Raw genomic sequence first — 13,035 nt, 5'->3', positions numbered from 1 at the left:
CCCCCGCCCCTCCTCCTCCTCCTTTTAATAGTACTGAAATGTGAACTCAAGGCCTTGCACATGGTAGGCAAATGCACCATTTGAGCCACCCACGCTCCCCCCCCCCCCCCAGCTCTTTCTGTTTTGGTTATTTTAAAATAGGGTCACACATTTATCCCTAGCTAGTCTTGGTTATCATCTTTCTTCTTACTCTTCCTGTGTAGCTGGGATGACAGGCACACACCACCACATCCAGCTTTATTGATTTATACGAAGTCTTTTCTTTTTTGGGGGGGTCCGGTTGTGGGTCCTGAACTCTGGGCCTGGATGCTGTCCCTCAGCTCTTCAGCTCAAGACTAGCGCTTTACCACTTGAGCCACAGTGCCACTTCCGGCTTTTTTCTTTTTGCTTATGTGGTGCTTAGGAATCGAACCCAGGGCCTCATGCATGCAAGGCAAGTGCTCTACCACTGAGCCACCTTCCCAGTCCCTATATGAAGTCTTTTCAATTCCTCTCCCCCATCCCCCCCCCCCCCAAAAAAAAACCCCACAGCCTTCTCAATCTCTGCCTCTCAAGTAGCTGGGATTGCATCATAAGCCATCATATCTAGTTTAGGTCTTTGTTTTCTTTTGATGATGTTTTTATGGTCTTCATCATGTAAGTCTTACCCTTCTTTTGTTAAATTTATTCCTAAGTATTTGAATTTATTGACAGTATCACAAGTGGGACTTTTTTTTTCTTATTTCATTTTTGCCTTGTTGGTCACTAGAGTATATAAATATAATTGGTTTTATATATTCATCTTGTATCCTGAAACTGTGTTGCTTTTGTTTGTTCTAATTGTATGTGTGTGTGTGTGCGCGCATGTGTGTGTGTGTGTGTGTGTGTGTGTGTGTGTGTGTGTGTGAAAGAAGGGGGGAGGGAAGGGAGAGGAAGGGAGAGGGAGAGGAAGAGAGGGAGAAGTTTCCGTTTCAATATAGGCATTTACAGCTATAAGTTTCTTTTTTCAACCCTGCTTTGTTTTAGTTTGTTTTCATTCATCTCTAGGTAGTTGCTAATTCTGTTTGTGCTTTCTTCTTTGACCCATGAATGTTTAAAGAATGTGTTATTTAATATCCACAGATTTGTAAATTTCACAGATTTCCTTCTGTTACTGGTTTCTAATTTCACTCCATGTGGTTGGAGAACATTCATGCTATGATTTCATTGTTTTTAGATTTGTTGAAGTTTGCATCATGGCCTAACATTTGGTCTAACCTAGAGAATGTCTCATGTATATACTGGAGAAGAGTCTAGATTCTGTTTTTGTTGAGTGGAGTGTTCTAGAGAAATGTTAGTCCATTTGTTTCTGGTGTTGTCTATGCCTTCTATTTCCTTATTGATTGTCAGCTTATTCTGTTCATTACTAAAAGTGTTGAAGGCTCTATGTTTGCTTTTAATTGTCCATTTCCCTTTCACTTCAGTAAGATTTTGCTCTATCGATATTTTGGTGCTCTGACTTCAAGTGTATATAATTATATTTTTCCATTTTTGCCTCAGAGAGACTTTTGTCTTTTGTTTTATCTGATATTAGTATAGCTACTTTAGCTCTAATAATTTGGGATAGTTCTGGGTTTTGTTTTTCTCCAAACCTATTAGGCTGTTCTAATGTCCAGCCAGATCAAGAGTCACTGCTCTGTTTAGGTGAGTTAGAAGCTGGCAATTGCTCTGTCGTCTTATCAGGTTAGCCTATAGCGATTAGAAGTTGATAGTTGCAGGATTACCCCGTTTCTATGACTGGTGTTAATAGCATCTAGAAACTTTTGGATGTGTCAGAGAAAACTTTTCCTGGACCAAGATTTGTAGTAAATCCCAGTGTTCCTCAAAGAGATCTTTTCAACTTGTAGTGTGACTGTCAGAATGGGTCAGAGCAGAGGGTGGAGCTGCTCTCCTTCCTGTTTTGGGGACCTCATCAGTCCTTGGAGATGGGGGCTCTAATGGAATCCCTTGTTCCTCAGGCATCACAGTGGCCTCTCCCCCACACTGCGGGCTTTTCTCTGCTTCCCATGGTGCAGTAATGATCAAGGGTGAGGTCTGAGTGGCAAGGCGATGTTGAGGGTAAAGCATTCAGAGAGGACTCCTGAAAGTTAATCAGAAATGAATTTCCTGCTGGTGCCAGTGGCTCCCTCCCTATAATCCCAGCTACTCAGGAGGCTGAGATCTGAGGGTCAAGGCTCAAAGCCAGCCCAAGCAGGAAAGTCCCCCATGAGACTCTTATGTCCAATTCACCACTGGAAACTGGTAGTGGATCTGTGGCTCAATGTGGTAGAGCTCTAGCCTTGAGCAAAAGAGCTCAGGGACAGTATCCAGGCCCTGAGTTCAAGCCCTAAAACTGGGGGCGGGGTGGGGGTGAAGACCTCAATTTTACTGGAGGCTAAAAGGGCTAGGAGAGGATGGAGACACTTTGGCAAAGTTGAGCCTCATTCGTCAGATGGGAAGTGATGGAGAACAGGTTCTCTCTGAGTTCATTCCCTTGAGAACCCTGCCTCTTATTCCCACATGCTCTTCTACTCTGGATTCTTTTCTTTCTTTCTTCACTCCTTCCCTTCCTTCAGATGATTCCCCGGCTATCACTTTTCCCTCACTGTTACTGAAGTGCTCCATTTGTGAAGTGGGAGATCCTCTGTTCTGTTCACATCTCTGTTCCCACATCTGTTCTTAATCCTGGGATTCAGAGCCATGGTCAGGAAGATTTTCCGCCAAGTAGTGAAATGCCTCTGGGCTGAGTTATCTGAGGCACACTTGGTTGTTATCCTTTTAGATCTTCTCTCTGTCTCTCTATCTCTCTGTCTTTCTGTCTCTCTCTGTCTGTCTGTCTGTCTGTCTCTCAAGATTTGTCTGCAGAAACATCAGCTGGGGATGTCTTAGTGTCCTGCTATGAGTCTCTGGAATTTTCATTGAAGTATAAATAGAAGCATACAGACCCACTCCCGTGCACAGATGGATATGCATTATAAGTAGTCAAAATTAGTAACCTAAAAAGCCCGTAGGTTATAGAAGTTTCCTAGTCCCACTTGGTTTGCCCCTCCTCTCCTTCGTGTTGGTACTGGGACTTGAACTCAAGGCCTGAATGCTGTTTTAGCTATTTCCTTCAAAGCTGATGCTCTACCTCTGTACTTCCGGCTTTCTGGTAGTTAACTGGAAGTAAGAGCTTCATAGACTTTCCTGCGGTCTCAGCCTCGTGAGTGGCTAGGAGTACAGATGTGAGCCACCTGTGCTAGGCTTCCTTATTACCACCTTAAAGGACAGTGGTACCCACCTGGAGTTCTCTTATAGTTTACAATGCCCTTTCCACTAAAAGCACAAAGAATATTACAGATTTGTCTTTTTTTCAGCTTCCTAAGGGCTTCTTGGCAAGTACAGAGGCTATTTCCTTGGTTTCCATGGTCTTGTAATATCCTTGTGAGTCCATAACAATTTTCTCCATTAAAAACAAATCTGACGCATTGCTTTTCTTATTAAGATGTCTGCTAGCTCCCAGGATAAGTACAGTCTGACGCCTTCCTGTCTGCTAGACCCACTTCCAGCCACAGGAGGCCCGATTTCCCCCAGATCTCACCCTATTTTGGGTCCTTTTCCACTGTGGCCATTTCCTGTGTACAACTAAGCAGCCATTACTGGATAGAAACTGCAAAAACTACTATTAATAAGTGATAACACTAATAATAACTCATGATATGATAATATGCTGTCTATGCTATATATGTTAATAATATGCTATATAGTACATAACTAAATATTAAACAATACTGTCTTACTGTGCTTTATAGCACAGTAATTAACAATAATAGCTATATATATATATATATATATATATATATATATATATATATATATATATAAATGACTAATGCAGTATGGACCATCATAGCTAATGCTGTGTTGCAGAGAAACTTCTAGATAGCTATTATATTGTCTTGTTTTACCCCACAGCAACCCATAGAGGTGGATAGTCAATGTGTCCATGTCCTGGTGGGGAAACTGAGGCACAGGGCGGCCAAACCACTTCCTGTCCATCACACAAACAGGACATGGTAGAGCCAGAATTGAACCTGGGCAGGCTAATTACATCCAGCCCTCCATTTATTTTTTTTTTTTTTTGTCGGTCATGGGACTTGAACTCTGGACCTGGATACTGTCCCTCAGCTCTTCAGCTCAAGACTACTGCTTTACCGCTTGAGCACAGTGCCACTTCTGGTTTATTGGAGATAAGTGGCTCACAAACTTTCCTGTCCGGGCTGGCTTTGAACCGTGATCCTCAGATTTCAGCCTCCTGACTAGCTAGGATTACAGGGTGAACCACCGGCCCCCGGCTGAACCCTCCATTCTTAATTTCTGGCAATAACAGTGGAAAGCAATGGCTTTATTTTCTTGTACTAGTGGGGATACTGAGGCTGAGGGAGGAAGAGAGGGAATGCTGGGTCCCAAGATTCAATGATTAGATGGTGGAGCTCACATGTTACCCAGACATTGTAAGCCCCAAACCCTTCCGCCATCTCAATCCACACCTCCTATTCTAGGCATAAAAGAGGAACCTTTTCGTTAGAGAATTTTCTGGCAAAGCTGTTTTGACTGTATGCCTCGTTCTATATTTATGCCCCAGTTAGCTGTGTCTGTTGCTCTTTTGCTCCCCAGAGTGGACGTTTGAAGCAGCTGATAGGTTATTTTGGGAAGCAATAACACATGCCGTATCTGATCAGGAGAGCCTGGCGTCTGGGCCGGTGGTCGTGTGGAGTTCTATCAATGCAACGAGCTGAGGGCTTTTTTACCCCGGCAGAAATGAGTTCAACCAGGCTTGAATTCCAGCAGTGGGCTTGGCTTTCTGGGCTGTTAGTCACTTGCTTTGGGATCACAATAAAAGCTCTCCCCCACCTCCCTGTGAGGGAATCCAGGCAGATTACCTTTTAACATTCCATTATTTTTATAACTCCTCCCTATGCTTTCATGTCCCCAACATGAAGGCATTTTTGACTTTGGAAAGGAGCCACAGTTTGACATTTTAGAAAATGAGCTGGAGGACTGAATGTAGTAATGATCTCACATCCTTTGCTGTTTGCACAAATTCTAGCCCCGGATGGATGCGCCCTGGGTATTCACTTAGTGAGGTGTTTATGGTTATTTAAATTATGTCAATTTCATCACTTTCCCCTTAATTTCGACTTTTCTATTGCGTTTTCTCAAATATGCCTTTGGAGTGTGGTGAATTGCAGCTGATTCATAGCATTTTTCTTATGAGAAATACTTTTTTGTTTGTCAGCCATAGGGCTTGAACTCAGGGCACTGTCCCTGAGCTTCCTTTGCTCAAGGGTAGTACTCTACCCCTTTGAGCCACAGTGCCACTTCTGGTTTTCTGGTGGTTAATTGGAGATAAGTGTCATGGACTTCCTTGCCCATTCTGGCTTTGAACAGTGATCCATAGATCTTAGTCTCCAGAGTAGCTGGGATTACAGGCATGAGCCATCAGTGCCTGTCTTAAAAGAAACACTTTTTTTTTAAAGGGGGGAAATACTGAGGTTTTGAAAGGGTCTTGAAATGCTAAGCAGGTGCTTTACTACTTGAACCACTCCTAGTACCTTTTCGTATTGGTTATTTTCAACATGGTATATTGCCTTATGCCTTGGCCTATTTGTGTTTTCCTTTGTCACCAGCATGACAAGTGTGTGTCAGGATTCTTGGCTATTGAGCGAAATGGTATTGTGAACTTTTTTTTTTTTGTCTATTGTGGGGCTTGAACTCTGGGCCTGGGCACTGTTCCTCAGCCCTTAAGCTCAAAGTGCCACTTCCAGTTTTCTAGTGATGAGAGTCTCATGGACTTTCCTGCTTAGGCTGGCTTTGAACTGTGATCCTCAGATCTCAGCCTCAGATTGCAGGCGTGAGCCACTGGCACCCGGCTAGTATTGTGAACGTTTGTGCCTAGTTTAGTCTTGAACCTTGATCCCCAATCTTTGCCTCCCAAGTATCTAGGATTACAGGCTTGAGCCACTATACCCAGTTTAGTTAATATCTGAACTAAGATGATAGCAAATACTTTTGCCCACACTGACATCTGTTCTGTTCTGGGTCCACATTGCTCCTGCCTTTGGGCTACCATACCTGCTGTTCCCTTGTCTTGGACCATTCTTTATATACAGTTCCATGCACTAAACGTTCAAACATAGCCTAGCTGGGTCCTGTGGATCCTGCAGGTGTTCTACAAACAGTCTGTGAATTAAAGTGAGTGGAATGCATAACTGGATGAATAAGGAAACGTTACATGGTTTGTGCATTGGCTAACGGTAGGGTACCACAGCTGAGGCCATCTTTCATGGAGAAAAGCCTTTCCTGACAACAGCCTCCATCTGGTTGAGATTAGGTGTCTCCTAGCTCCCCCTCCAGGGCACTCTGTGCATTACACACGGAGGCTTCACAAGACTTAATGCCCCCGCAAAGAACTCAGGAGCATTTTGTGATCTGCCAAGATGGACAGAGTTTTGTTTTTGTTTTCTGAAAATAGTCTGTATAGGTAGAATATAAATTCTTAGGAAGGAGACAGAGTATAAGAACTTCTAACATTTCAAAGGACCTTTTGCTAGGACAACCACCATTTGTCTATGGGTCTACAGCTTCCGTGGTTAGAGCTAAATCCTTGTGATTCTTGTGCATACATGTGGGAGAAGAGAGCACCTGTCTGTATTTTGCTTGGGGATGTTCTCCATGTGGTTATTTTTCACTCTAAGAGGCCATTGTTAGACTTGCCTTCATGGAACAGTGTCAGAGCCAGCTTTGATTCCTGGACCGGCTTCTGGTCTGTGTTGTGACAAGCACCAGGAAGTCAGATGGACAGCGTGGTCCTTCGCTGCGGATGTAAGACATAAATAGAATCAGTCGCAGTAGGATTTCTTTGTCTGGTTTGTATTACTATAATGCAATAGCTGAAACTGGGTCACTTTGCAAAGAAAAGAGGTTGATCTGGGTTCACAGTTGTGGATATGTCTGGTAGCGACCTGACAGCATCTTTTTGTCAACAGAATCCTAAAATGGCACACAGTATCACATGGCAAGAGACAGGCACATGTGAGTGTCTCTTCTGGGCTCTCTCTCCCTATCCTTACAGCCACCAGGATTCAGCCACAGGAGCCTCACTCTCATAACCTGATTTAAGCCTAATCAAGTCCCAAGGGATCCATCTTTGGGCACCGTCTCCCAATGGGCCAAACTTTTTCGGCATAGGAACCCCCAGGAGAAACACACAAGCCACAGGCAGACTGAAACAAGAATGTTCACCCTTCCTTGTTTTTGCTTAGTAAAAACGAAAACTCCTCCTAGGCAAAAGGCCTGGGACCCTCACTTTTAAAAGTACACCAAGTTGTGCTAAAGGTGCAACACTGACTTGCCCCTTGGAGAACTTCCTGAGAGGACAGAACATTCTGGAGAAACAGTGGCAAGTAGGACAGTCCTCGAAAGGAGAAGCTGCCTCTGTCTGTCGCACCCTAGACCAAGGACAGTGTGCAGCCCAAGAAAGTGAACTAGAGCAGCATCTTGCAGAGAAAGAGGCACTGCCTCAGGCTGTGACTTGTGTAGCCCAGGGACACCAATCCTGGCCAAGATGGATGCCCTGTACCAGGTGCACATTTAGAAAGATAAAAGGAAGAGTCATAGTTCCCTTGGCCAGACAGGAATTCCCCACTCTGCAGAGCAATAAGTAAACAGGTATGAATGCAAAGGGAGACAGAGACGGATCGAGAGGAGCAGAGCAGAGCAGCAGTAAAGCAGCATTAGCTTAATAGAGGTGAAGAGGGACTTTGGGCTGTGTGTTACCAGGGAATAATTTAGCCCACCTTACACCATCCAGGGTGGGAGTTGTTTTCTCGTAGCATCAGTGGCCAAAAAGCAGTTCCTCGGGAAAGTCACCGTCGATGACCTCAAAGGGCAGCAAAATGCAAACTGTGCCTGTTGTTAGACCTAGCAACTGTGTCTCAACAAGATACTGTACAAGCAGGAAAAGCAGTGTACATACCAGGGGGTGCATTGTTGAAAGCACTCCAACTATGTCTTTAATGGGTTCACAGATACAGTAATGACAGCCCTCAGCCATCATTAAACACGATGGCCAGGACCAGTTGTTATTGGCATAGGAAGGTGTCACAGTGTTAAATAGTAAAAGCAGGGTTCAAGTCCCTGTATTTTATGGGTCCTTCAAATCTTTTACAATGAGCCAAGTCTTATGTTTATAAAGACAAGTGTGGTCATTTTGCAGAAGAGCTCAGAGCTCCTGTGACTAGTTGTTTGGACTGTCTTAGGCCCACACAGGCAGGATAGGTGAGGCCAGCCTCAAAGGTCTGGAAGGAGGCCCTGCAGAGCTACATCTCCAGGATGTGCAGTAGCCAGCAGGATGGAGCAGTCGCCCCAGAGATACCACACAGGTCTGTGTTATCTGAACATTGCAGACCCATGGAACAGCCTTGTCCAGCTTTGTAGCGTGAGGCTGGAGGTGGGAAGGGGAAAACTGCCATAATCCAAGGGCTCACATCCTCAGGACAGGGAAGCTGCCCCGAGCCCTTCCCAGAGAGTCTGGGAGCCGCAGGCATGATGTCTGTGGAAGAGCCAGCCTGGAAAGTTCTTGCCTCATAGAAGATAGGCTTTCAGTGTCACGGTCCCGTTTCCTTCCTTCCTTCCTTCCTTCCTTCCTTCCTTCCTTCCTTCCTTCCCTCCCACCCTCCCTCCCTCCCTTCCTTTTTATAAAAATACTTTTATTTATTATTGTTACTTTTAAGCATTTCCTATTGTTGTACAGGTGATGTACTGAGGGGTTACAGTTATATAAGACAGGCAAAGCATACATTTCTTTCCGAACAATGTCATCCTTTCTCTTGCTCTGTCCCAGTTTTTCCCTTGTGTGTCCAGACCCACAGGTTGTATGGTTCAACATAGTATCCAGTGAGCGCCTCTACTGCATTTGTTCACCCTTTGTCCCTCCATTTCTGTACCCCCCCTTGCCCTCCCTAAGACAAATCAGTGAATAAACAAGACAAAAGGAAAAGAAAACAAAAACAGCAACAAAGCGGGGTGGGGGGTGGGGGGCGTGTTTCCATTTCCTGGAGCTCATTTTGATAAATATTTTATATGATCAGATGCACATAGGTCTTGTGTTTTTGTGTTCCTCCCCTAAGAATATCGTCCTTTAATCTCACTGTGTGTGAATGCCTGGCCCCTTTTCTTGGGGTCTCTCGGGAATTGAATCAAGGAAAGAAAAAAAAAAAGAGGGAGACTATGCATGATTGTAAATTAATGAGCTTCCATTCAATTAACCAGCTTGTGCCTCCTCTGTGGGAATGACTAATAGTATGTCCTGCCTGGCAGGCGGCGCTCAGTCATTGTTTATGTCACAGGAAGCTGGCCCTGCTATGATTTACATTTGCAACATCACACATTTGCTAAGATGGTAGCAGCTGATCACAGGAGGCACACGGAGGGAAGCCTGGAAGCCAGAAGCTGGGTGGGCAGGTCAGTAGCTGTTCCCTGCCCCACGTGCCCTGCCATAGAGTTCAGAGGGTCCTGAGCAGAACCCAGGTGCCCTCTGCCATCCCCAGTTCATGGGAGGGGAGATCTCAGAAGTTCCTGGCTGAGAATGCACATTTTTATTTTCTGTGCTAGCATCAGCCTTGACCTCACCTTGCATTTTTTTGCCTGGCTTTTTTTTCCCCCATCAGAGTTGGTGCTCTACCACTTGAATCACACCTACTTCCAGCATTTTGCTGATTGTTCTCCTCAGATCTCAGCCTCCTAGGTAGCTAAGATTACAGGCATGAGCCCTGCCACCAGCAGCTGGCTGGATTTGCATTGTTAAATGGCATTGCCAAAAGCAGACTGGGTGACTCTATTTGAATCTGCTATTTGAATCTGCCACTTTCCAAAGGTTGACACTCCAAACCTCCCAAAACAGCAGATTACAGAGGACATCAGCAATTTGCAATGAGGTTTCCTCAGTGTCACTCAGTGGTGGCTTTGGTGTAGGAAGGCAAAGTCTCCCAGTAAAGACATCTCCTCCCAGAGGGGTGAGTGGAAACCTCTCTCTCTAAGGCTTCTCCTCAGCCTTTTTTTTTTTTTAAATGCTTGTTCTGAAGCCTGAACTTAGGGTCTGAGCATTGTCCCTGTCTACATTCATACATCTAGCTCAGAGTGTGTGTGTGTGGGGAGGGGCAGTCAGGAACCATGTCCAGCTGCACCAGGGTCCTCAGGATCTGCCAGGCTTAGCATTTTCTAGGAAGTCTTGGTATTCAGCGCATTGCTTGTCCTCAGGACCCTGACTGACTATGGTGAAAGCCACAAAGCAGAACCCATAAGGTTTGAGGGAATGTTGAGAACAGGTCTTCTCCAACCTGCGGCATACAGGACGCATTCATTCCCCTGCATCTGCTTGTACTGCCAGTGTGAAGGAATGTCCAATAGGGAAGCTCACTGGAGATTTGGTTCTCTGAGTTTTTAATCCAAGGCTGGTTACAGGGTACCCTCTGCCTAGAAGCCCCCCACCCCCCCAACTCCTCGCTCCCCCCAAAAAAAGTCCTGTGTTCAGTATGCACACTGCTTGCATTAACAATTGAGGCTACCTTTACCAATTAAGGTAGTAGGGACCCTCCTCAAATGCATGTTCTCTACTCTAGCCAAGCAAGAACAGACCATTCCAAGCAGGACTTGGTAAGGCTGGCAATCTGGGAAGAATCACATTGAGCTTTTCTGTACACTTCCCCATTGGGTGGCTGCTGGGTAGATTAAATGAGATAATCCATGCAAAACACTTGGCACACCACCTGGTATGGTGAGCGCTTGCTGCATGTCAACTGCCATTGCTTTGACACCCAGGAAATGTGTTTTGATTGGTCCTCCAGCACCTAGAGAGGCAGGCTCTACCCACTGTCCATCACTGTCCCATCTGCCTCTTCATACTGTTGATTGGACACTTGCTTTCCTGTGGGCGTTGGAAGCAGCAGCATGGCCATTCTCTTCCAGGAGGATGCTACTTAGGGGTTCAGGCTGGCTGTTGGTGGTGAGCCTCCTCTGTGGGTCTTTGAGGCAAACCTAACAGGAAACATTTACACATTCAGGGAGCCGGATAGGTGGTCATGGTCAGAGAGTTCTGTCTCCTCTTGTCTTACTGTTTGTCTTCTTCTCTTCCTGCAGCCAAAGCTAAATCGAAATGCGGCCCGACCTTCTTCCCCTGTGCCAGCGGTATCCACTGTATCATCGGCCGCTTCCGGTGTAATGGGTTCGAGGACTGTCCTGACGGCAGCGATGAAGAGAACTGTAGTGAGTGCCGGGGCCTGTCCAGCCAGCCCCACTTGTCCCTGCTGGCCACTCTCCTGACCATGCTCCTCACAGCCAGAGGCTCAGGAGTTCTCGGCTGTCACCCACCTTCTGCTCTCTACTTCCCCGAGGTGTAAATCTGTAATGTCCAGCTATAGTTTATGGGGCTTTATGAAGTGTGCAGGGCCCGATGAGTTCTGGCAGGAGCTCTGCGAAAGCAGGTTAGAGTCCTCACTCAGCAGCGGGGAGCCTGGAGTGAAGACATGGGCATGCACTGCCCATCAGAAACAAAGCTGTTCCCATGGTCATCTGATTTCGGCCAAACACTGCATGTTTATGGGATTGCTTCCCCCTCCTCCTCCCTCCCCTGCTACCTCCTTTTCTGTCTTCCTCCTCCCTCCCCCTCCTCCCCTTCCTCCCTTCCTCCTCTTCCTTTCTTCCCTCCCTCCCTCCCTCCCTCCCTCCCTCCCTCCCTCCCTTCCTTCCTTCCTTCCTTTTCTTCCTTTTCTTCCTTCCTTTCTCTCAGGGCTTTCACACTATCCCTGAGCATTTTCACTCTACCACTTGAACCATAGCTCTACTTCTGGCTTTAATTGGAGATAAGAGTCTCATGGATTTTTCTGCCTGGTCTGGATTCAAATTGAAATCCTCAGAACTCAGCCTCCTCAGTAGCTAGAATTATAGGTCTGCGTAACTAGTATCCTGCTTCTTCGTTATTTTAAATGCTCTGAAAAAAATGCTATGAGTTAGATATATATAAAGAATATATTCTTACAAAAAAATTCCTAAGTAGTATAAAGATTTCTCCTTGGCTCTGACCACTTGATTCCTTTTGCCTGCCATATAATGTTTCATAGTATCAATATACACAGACATTGAATCTACTTACATTGAATCTACTCTACCTTGCCCTATTGTTAGCTTAACTCCTCCTTGGGCTGGATACATACAGTTCCTTCCTTTCTGGTACCCCTGTGTTCACCGTGAGTTCTCACATGAAGCCTCAAGGACCTTCAGGTATCTCTTCCCCAACTTTAATATGGTTCCAGCTTTCCTAGTAACTTGCATCCTGACTGTTCCTACTGGTCAGTCTGTGCCCTTAGTTCTCATCTAGGTCCTCCTAAATGTTAGAGTGATTTGAGGCTTTCTAATTATCATTGCCTGTGAGTGAATGTACATATTTGTTTCATATGTTTACATTTTTGGGATTTTGATAGGTTCAGAGCTTTAATTAAGACCTTATACCGGAATACATTTGTGAATGTAAACACACACACACACACACACACACACACACACACACACACACACACACACACACACACACACACACACACACACACACACACACACACACACACACACACACACACACACACACACCACACATGCATGCATGTGTGCAATCTAGTCCCAACAAAAAGCAAGCATGAAAAAAAAAGCAAGCGTGACACATTATAATACACACATTCAAATGGATCATGTCATCCTTTTGCTCCTTACCATAATTAAAGACTTTGTAAGATTTACACGGTTGGATTAAATTGTCTAAGAGAATAAATTATTTGCATCTCAGATTGTGCCAGTGAGAATTAAGCCAGTGTTTCTCTCTCTTTCTCTATTTAAAAATAGTGTCCTAAGCTGGCTGCCGGGGGCTCATGCCTGTAATCCTAACTACACAGGAGGCTGAGCTCTGAGAATCACAGTTCAAAGCCTGCCTGAGTTGGAATGTCTTAA

At 45.3% G+C, this 13,035-nt stretch overlaps 1 protein-coding gene across 5 annotated transcripts in view; it reads left to right on the top strand.

Moving 5' to 3' along the window:
- Positions 1-13,035, top strand: part of Ldlrad3 (low density lipoprotein receptor class A domain containing 3) — a 247,230-nt gene that overhangs the window by 107,117 nt on the left and 127,078 nt on the right. For all 5 annotated transcript variants that reach the window (XM_070032585.1, XM_070032587.1, XM_070032582.1 and 2 more), the window contains one exon: positions 11,176-11,301. In XM_070032585.1, coding sequence (XP_069888686.1) covers positions 11,176-11,301 — 126 coding nt within the window. The remainder of the gene's footprint in view (positions 1-11,175; positions 11,302-13,035) is intronic.

This window comes from Dipodomys merriami, unplaced genomic scaffold (assembly GCF_024711535.1).
Source record: "Dipodomys merriami isolate MVZ:Mamm:240054 unplaced genomic scaffold, mDipMer1.0.p SCAF_21, whole genome shotgun sequence".
In the NCBI taxonomy this organism is placed as follows: Eukaryota; Metazoa; Chordata; class Mammalia; order Rodentia; family Heteromyidae; genus Dipodomys; species Dipodomys merriami.
The sequence above is the reverse complement of the archived record's forward strand: the minus strand, read 5'-3'. Positions and strand labels throughout refer to the sequence as shown.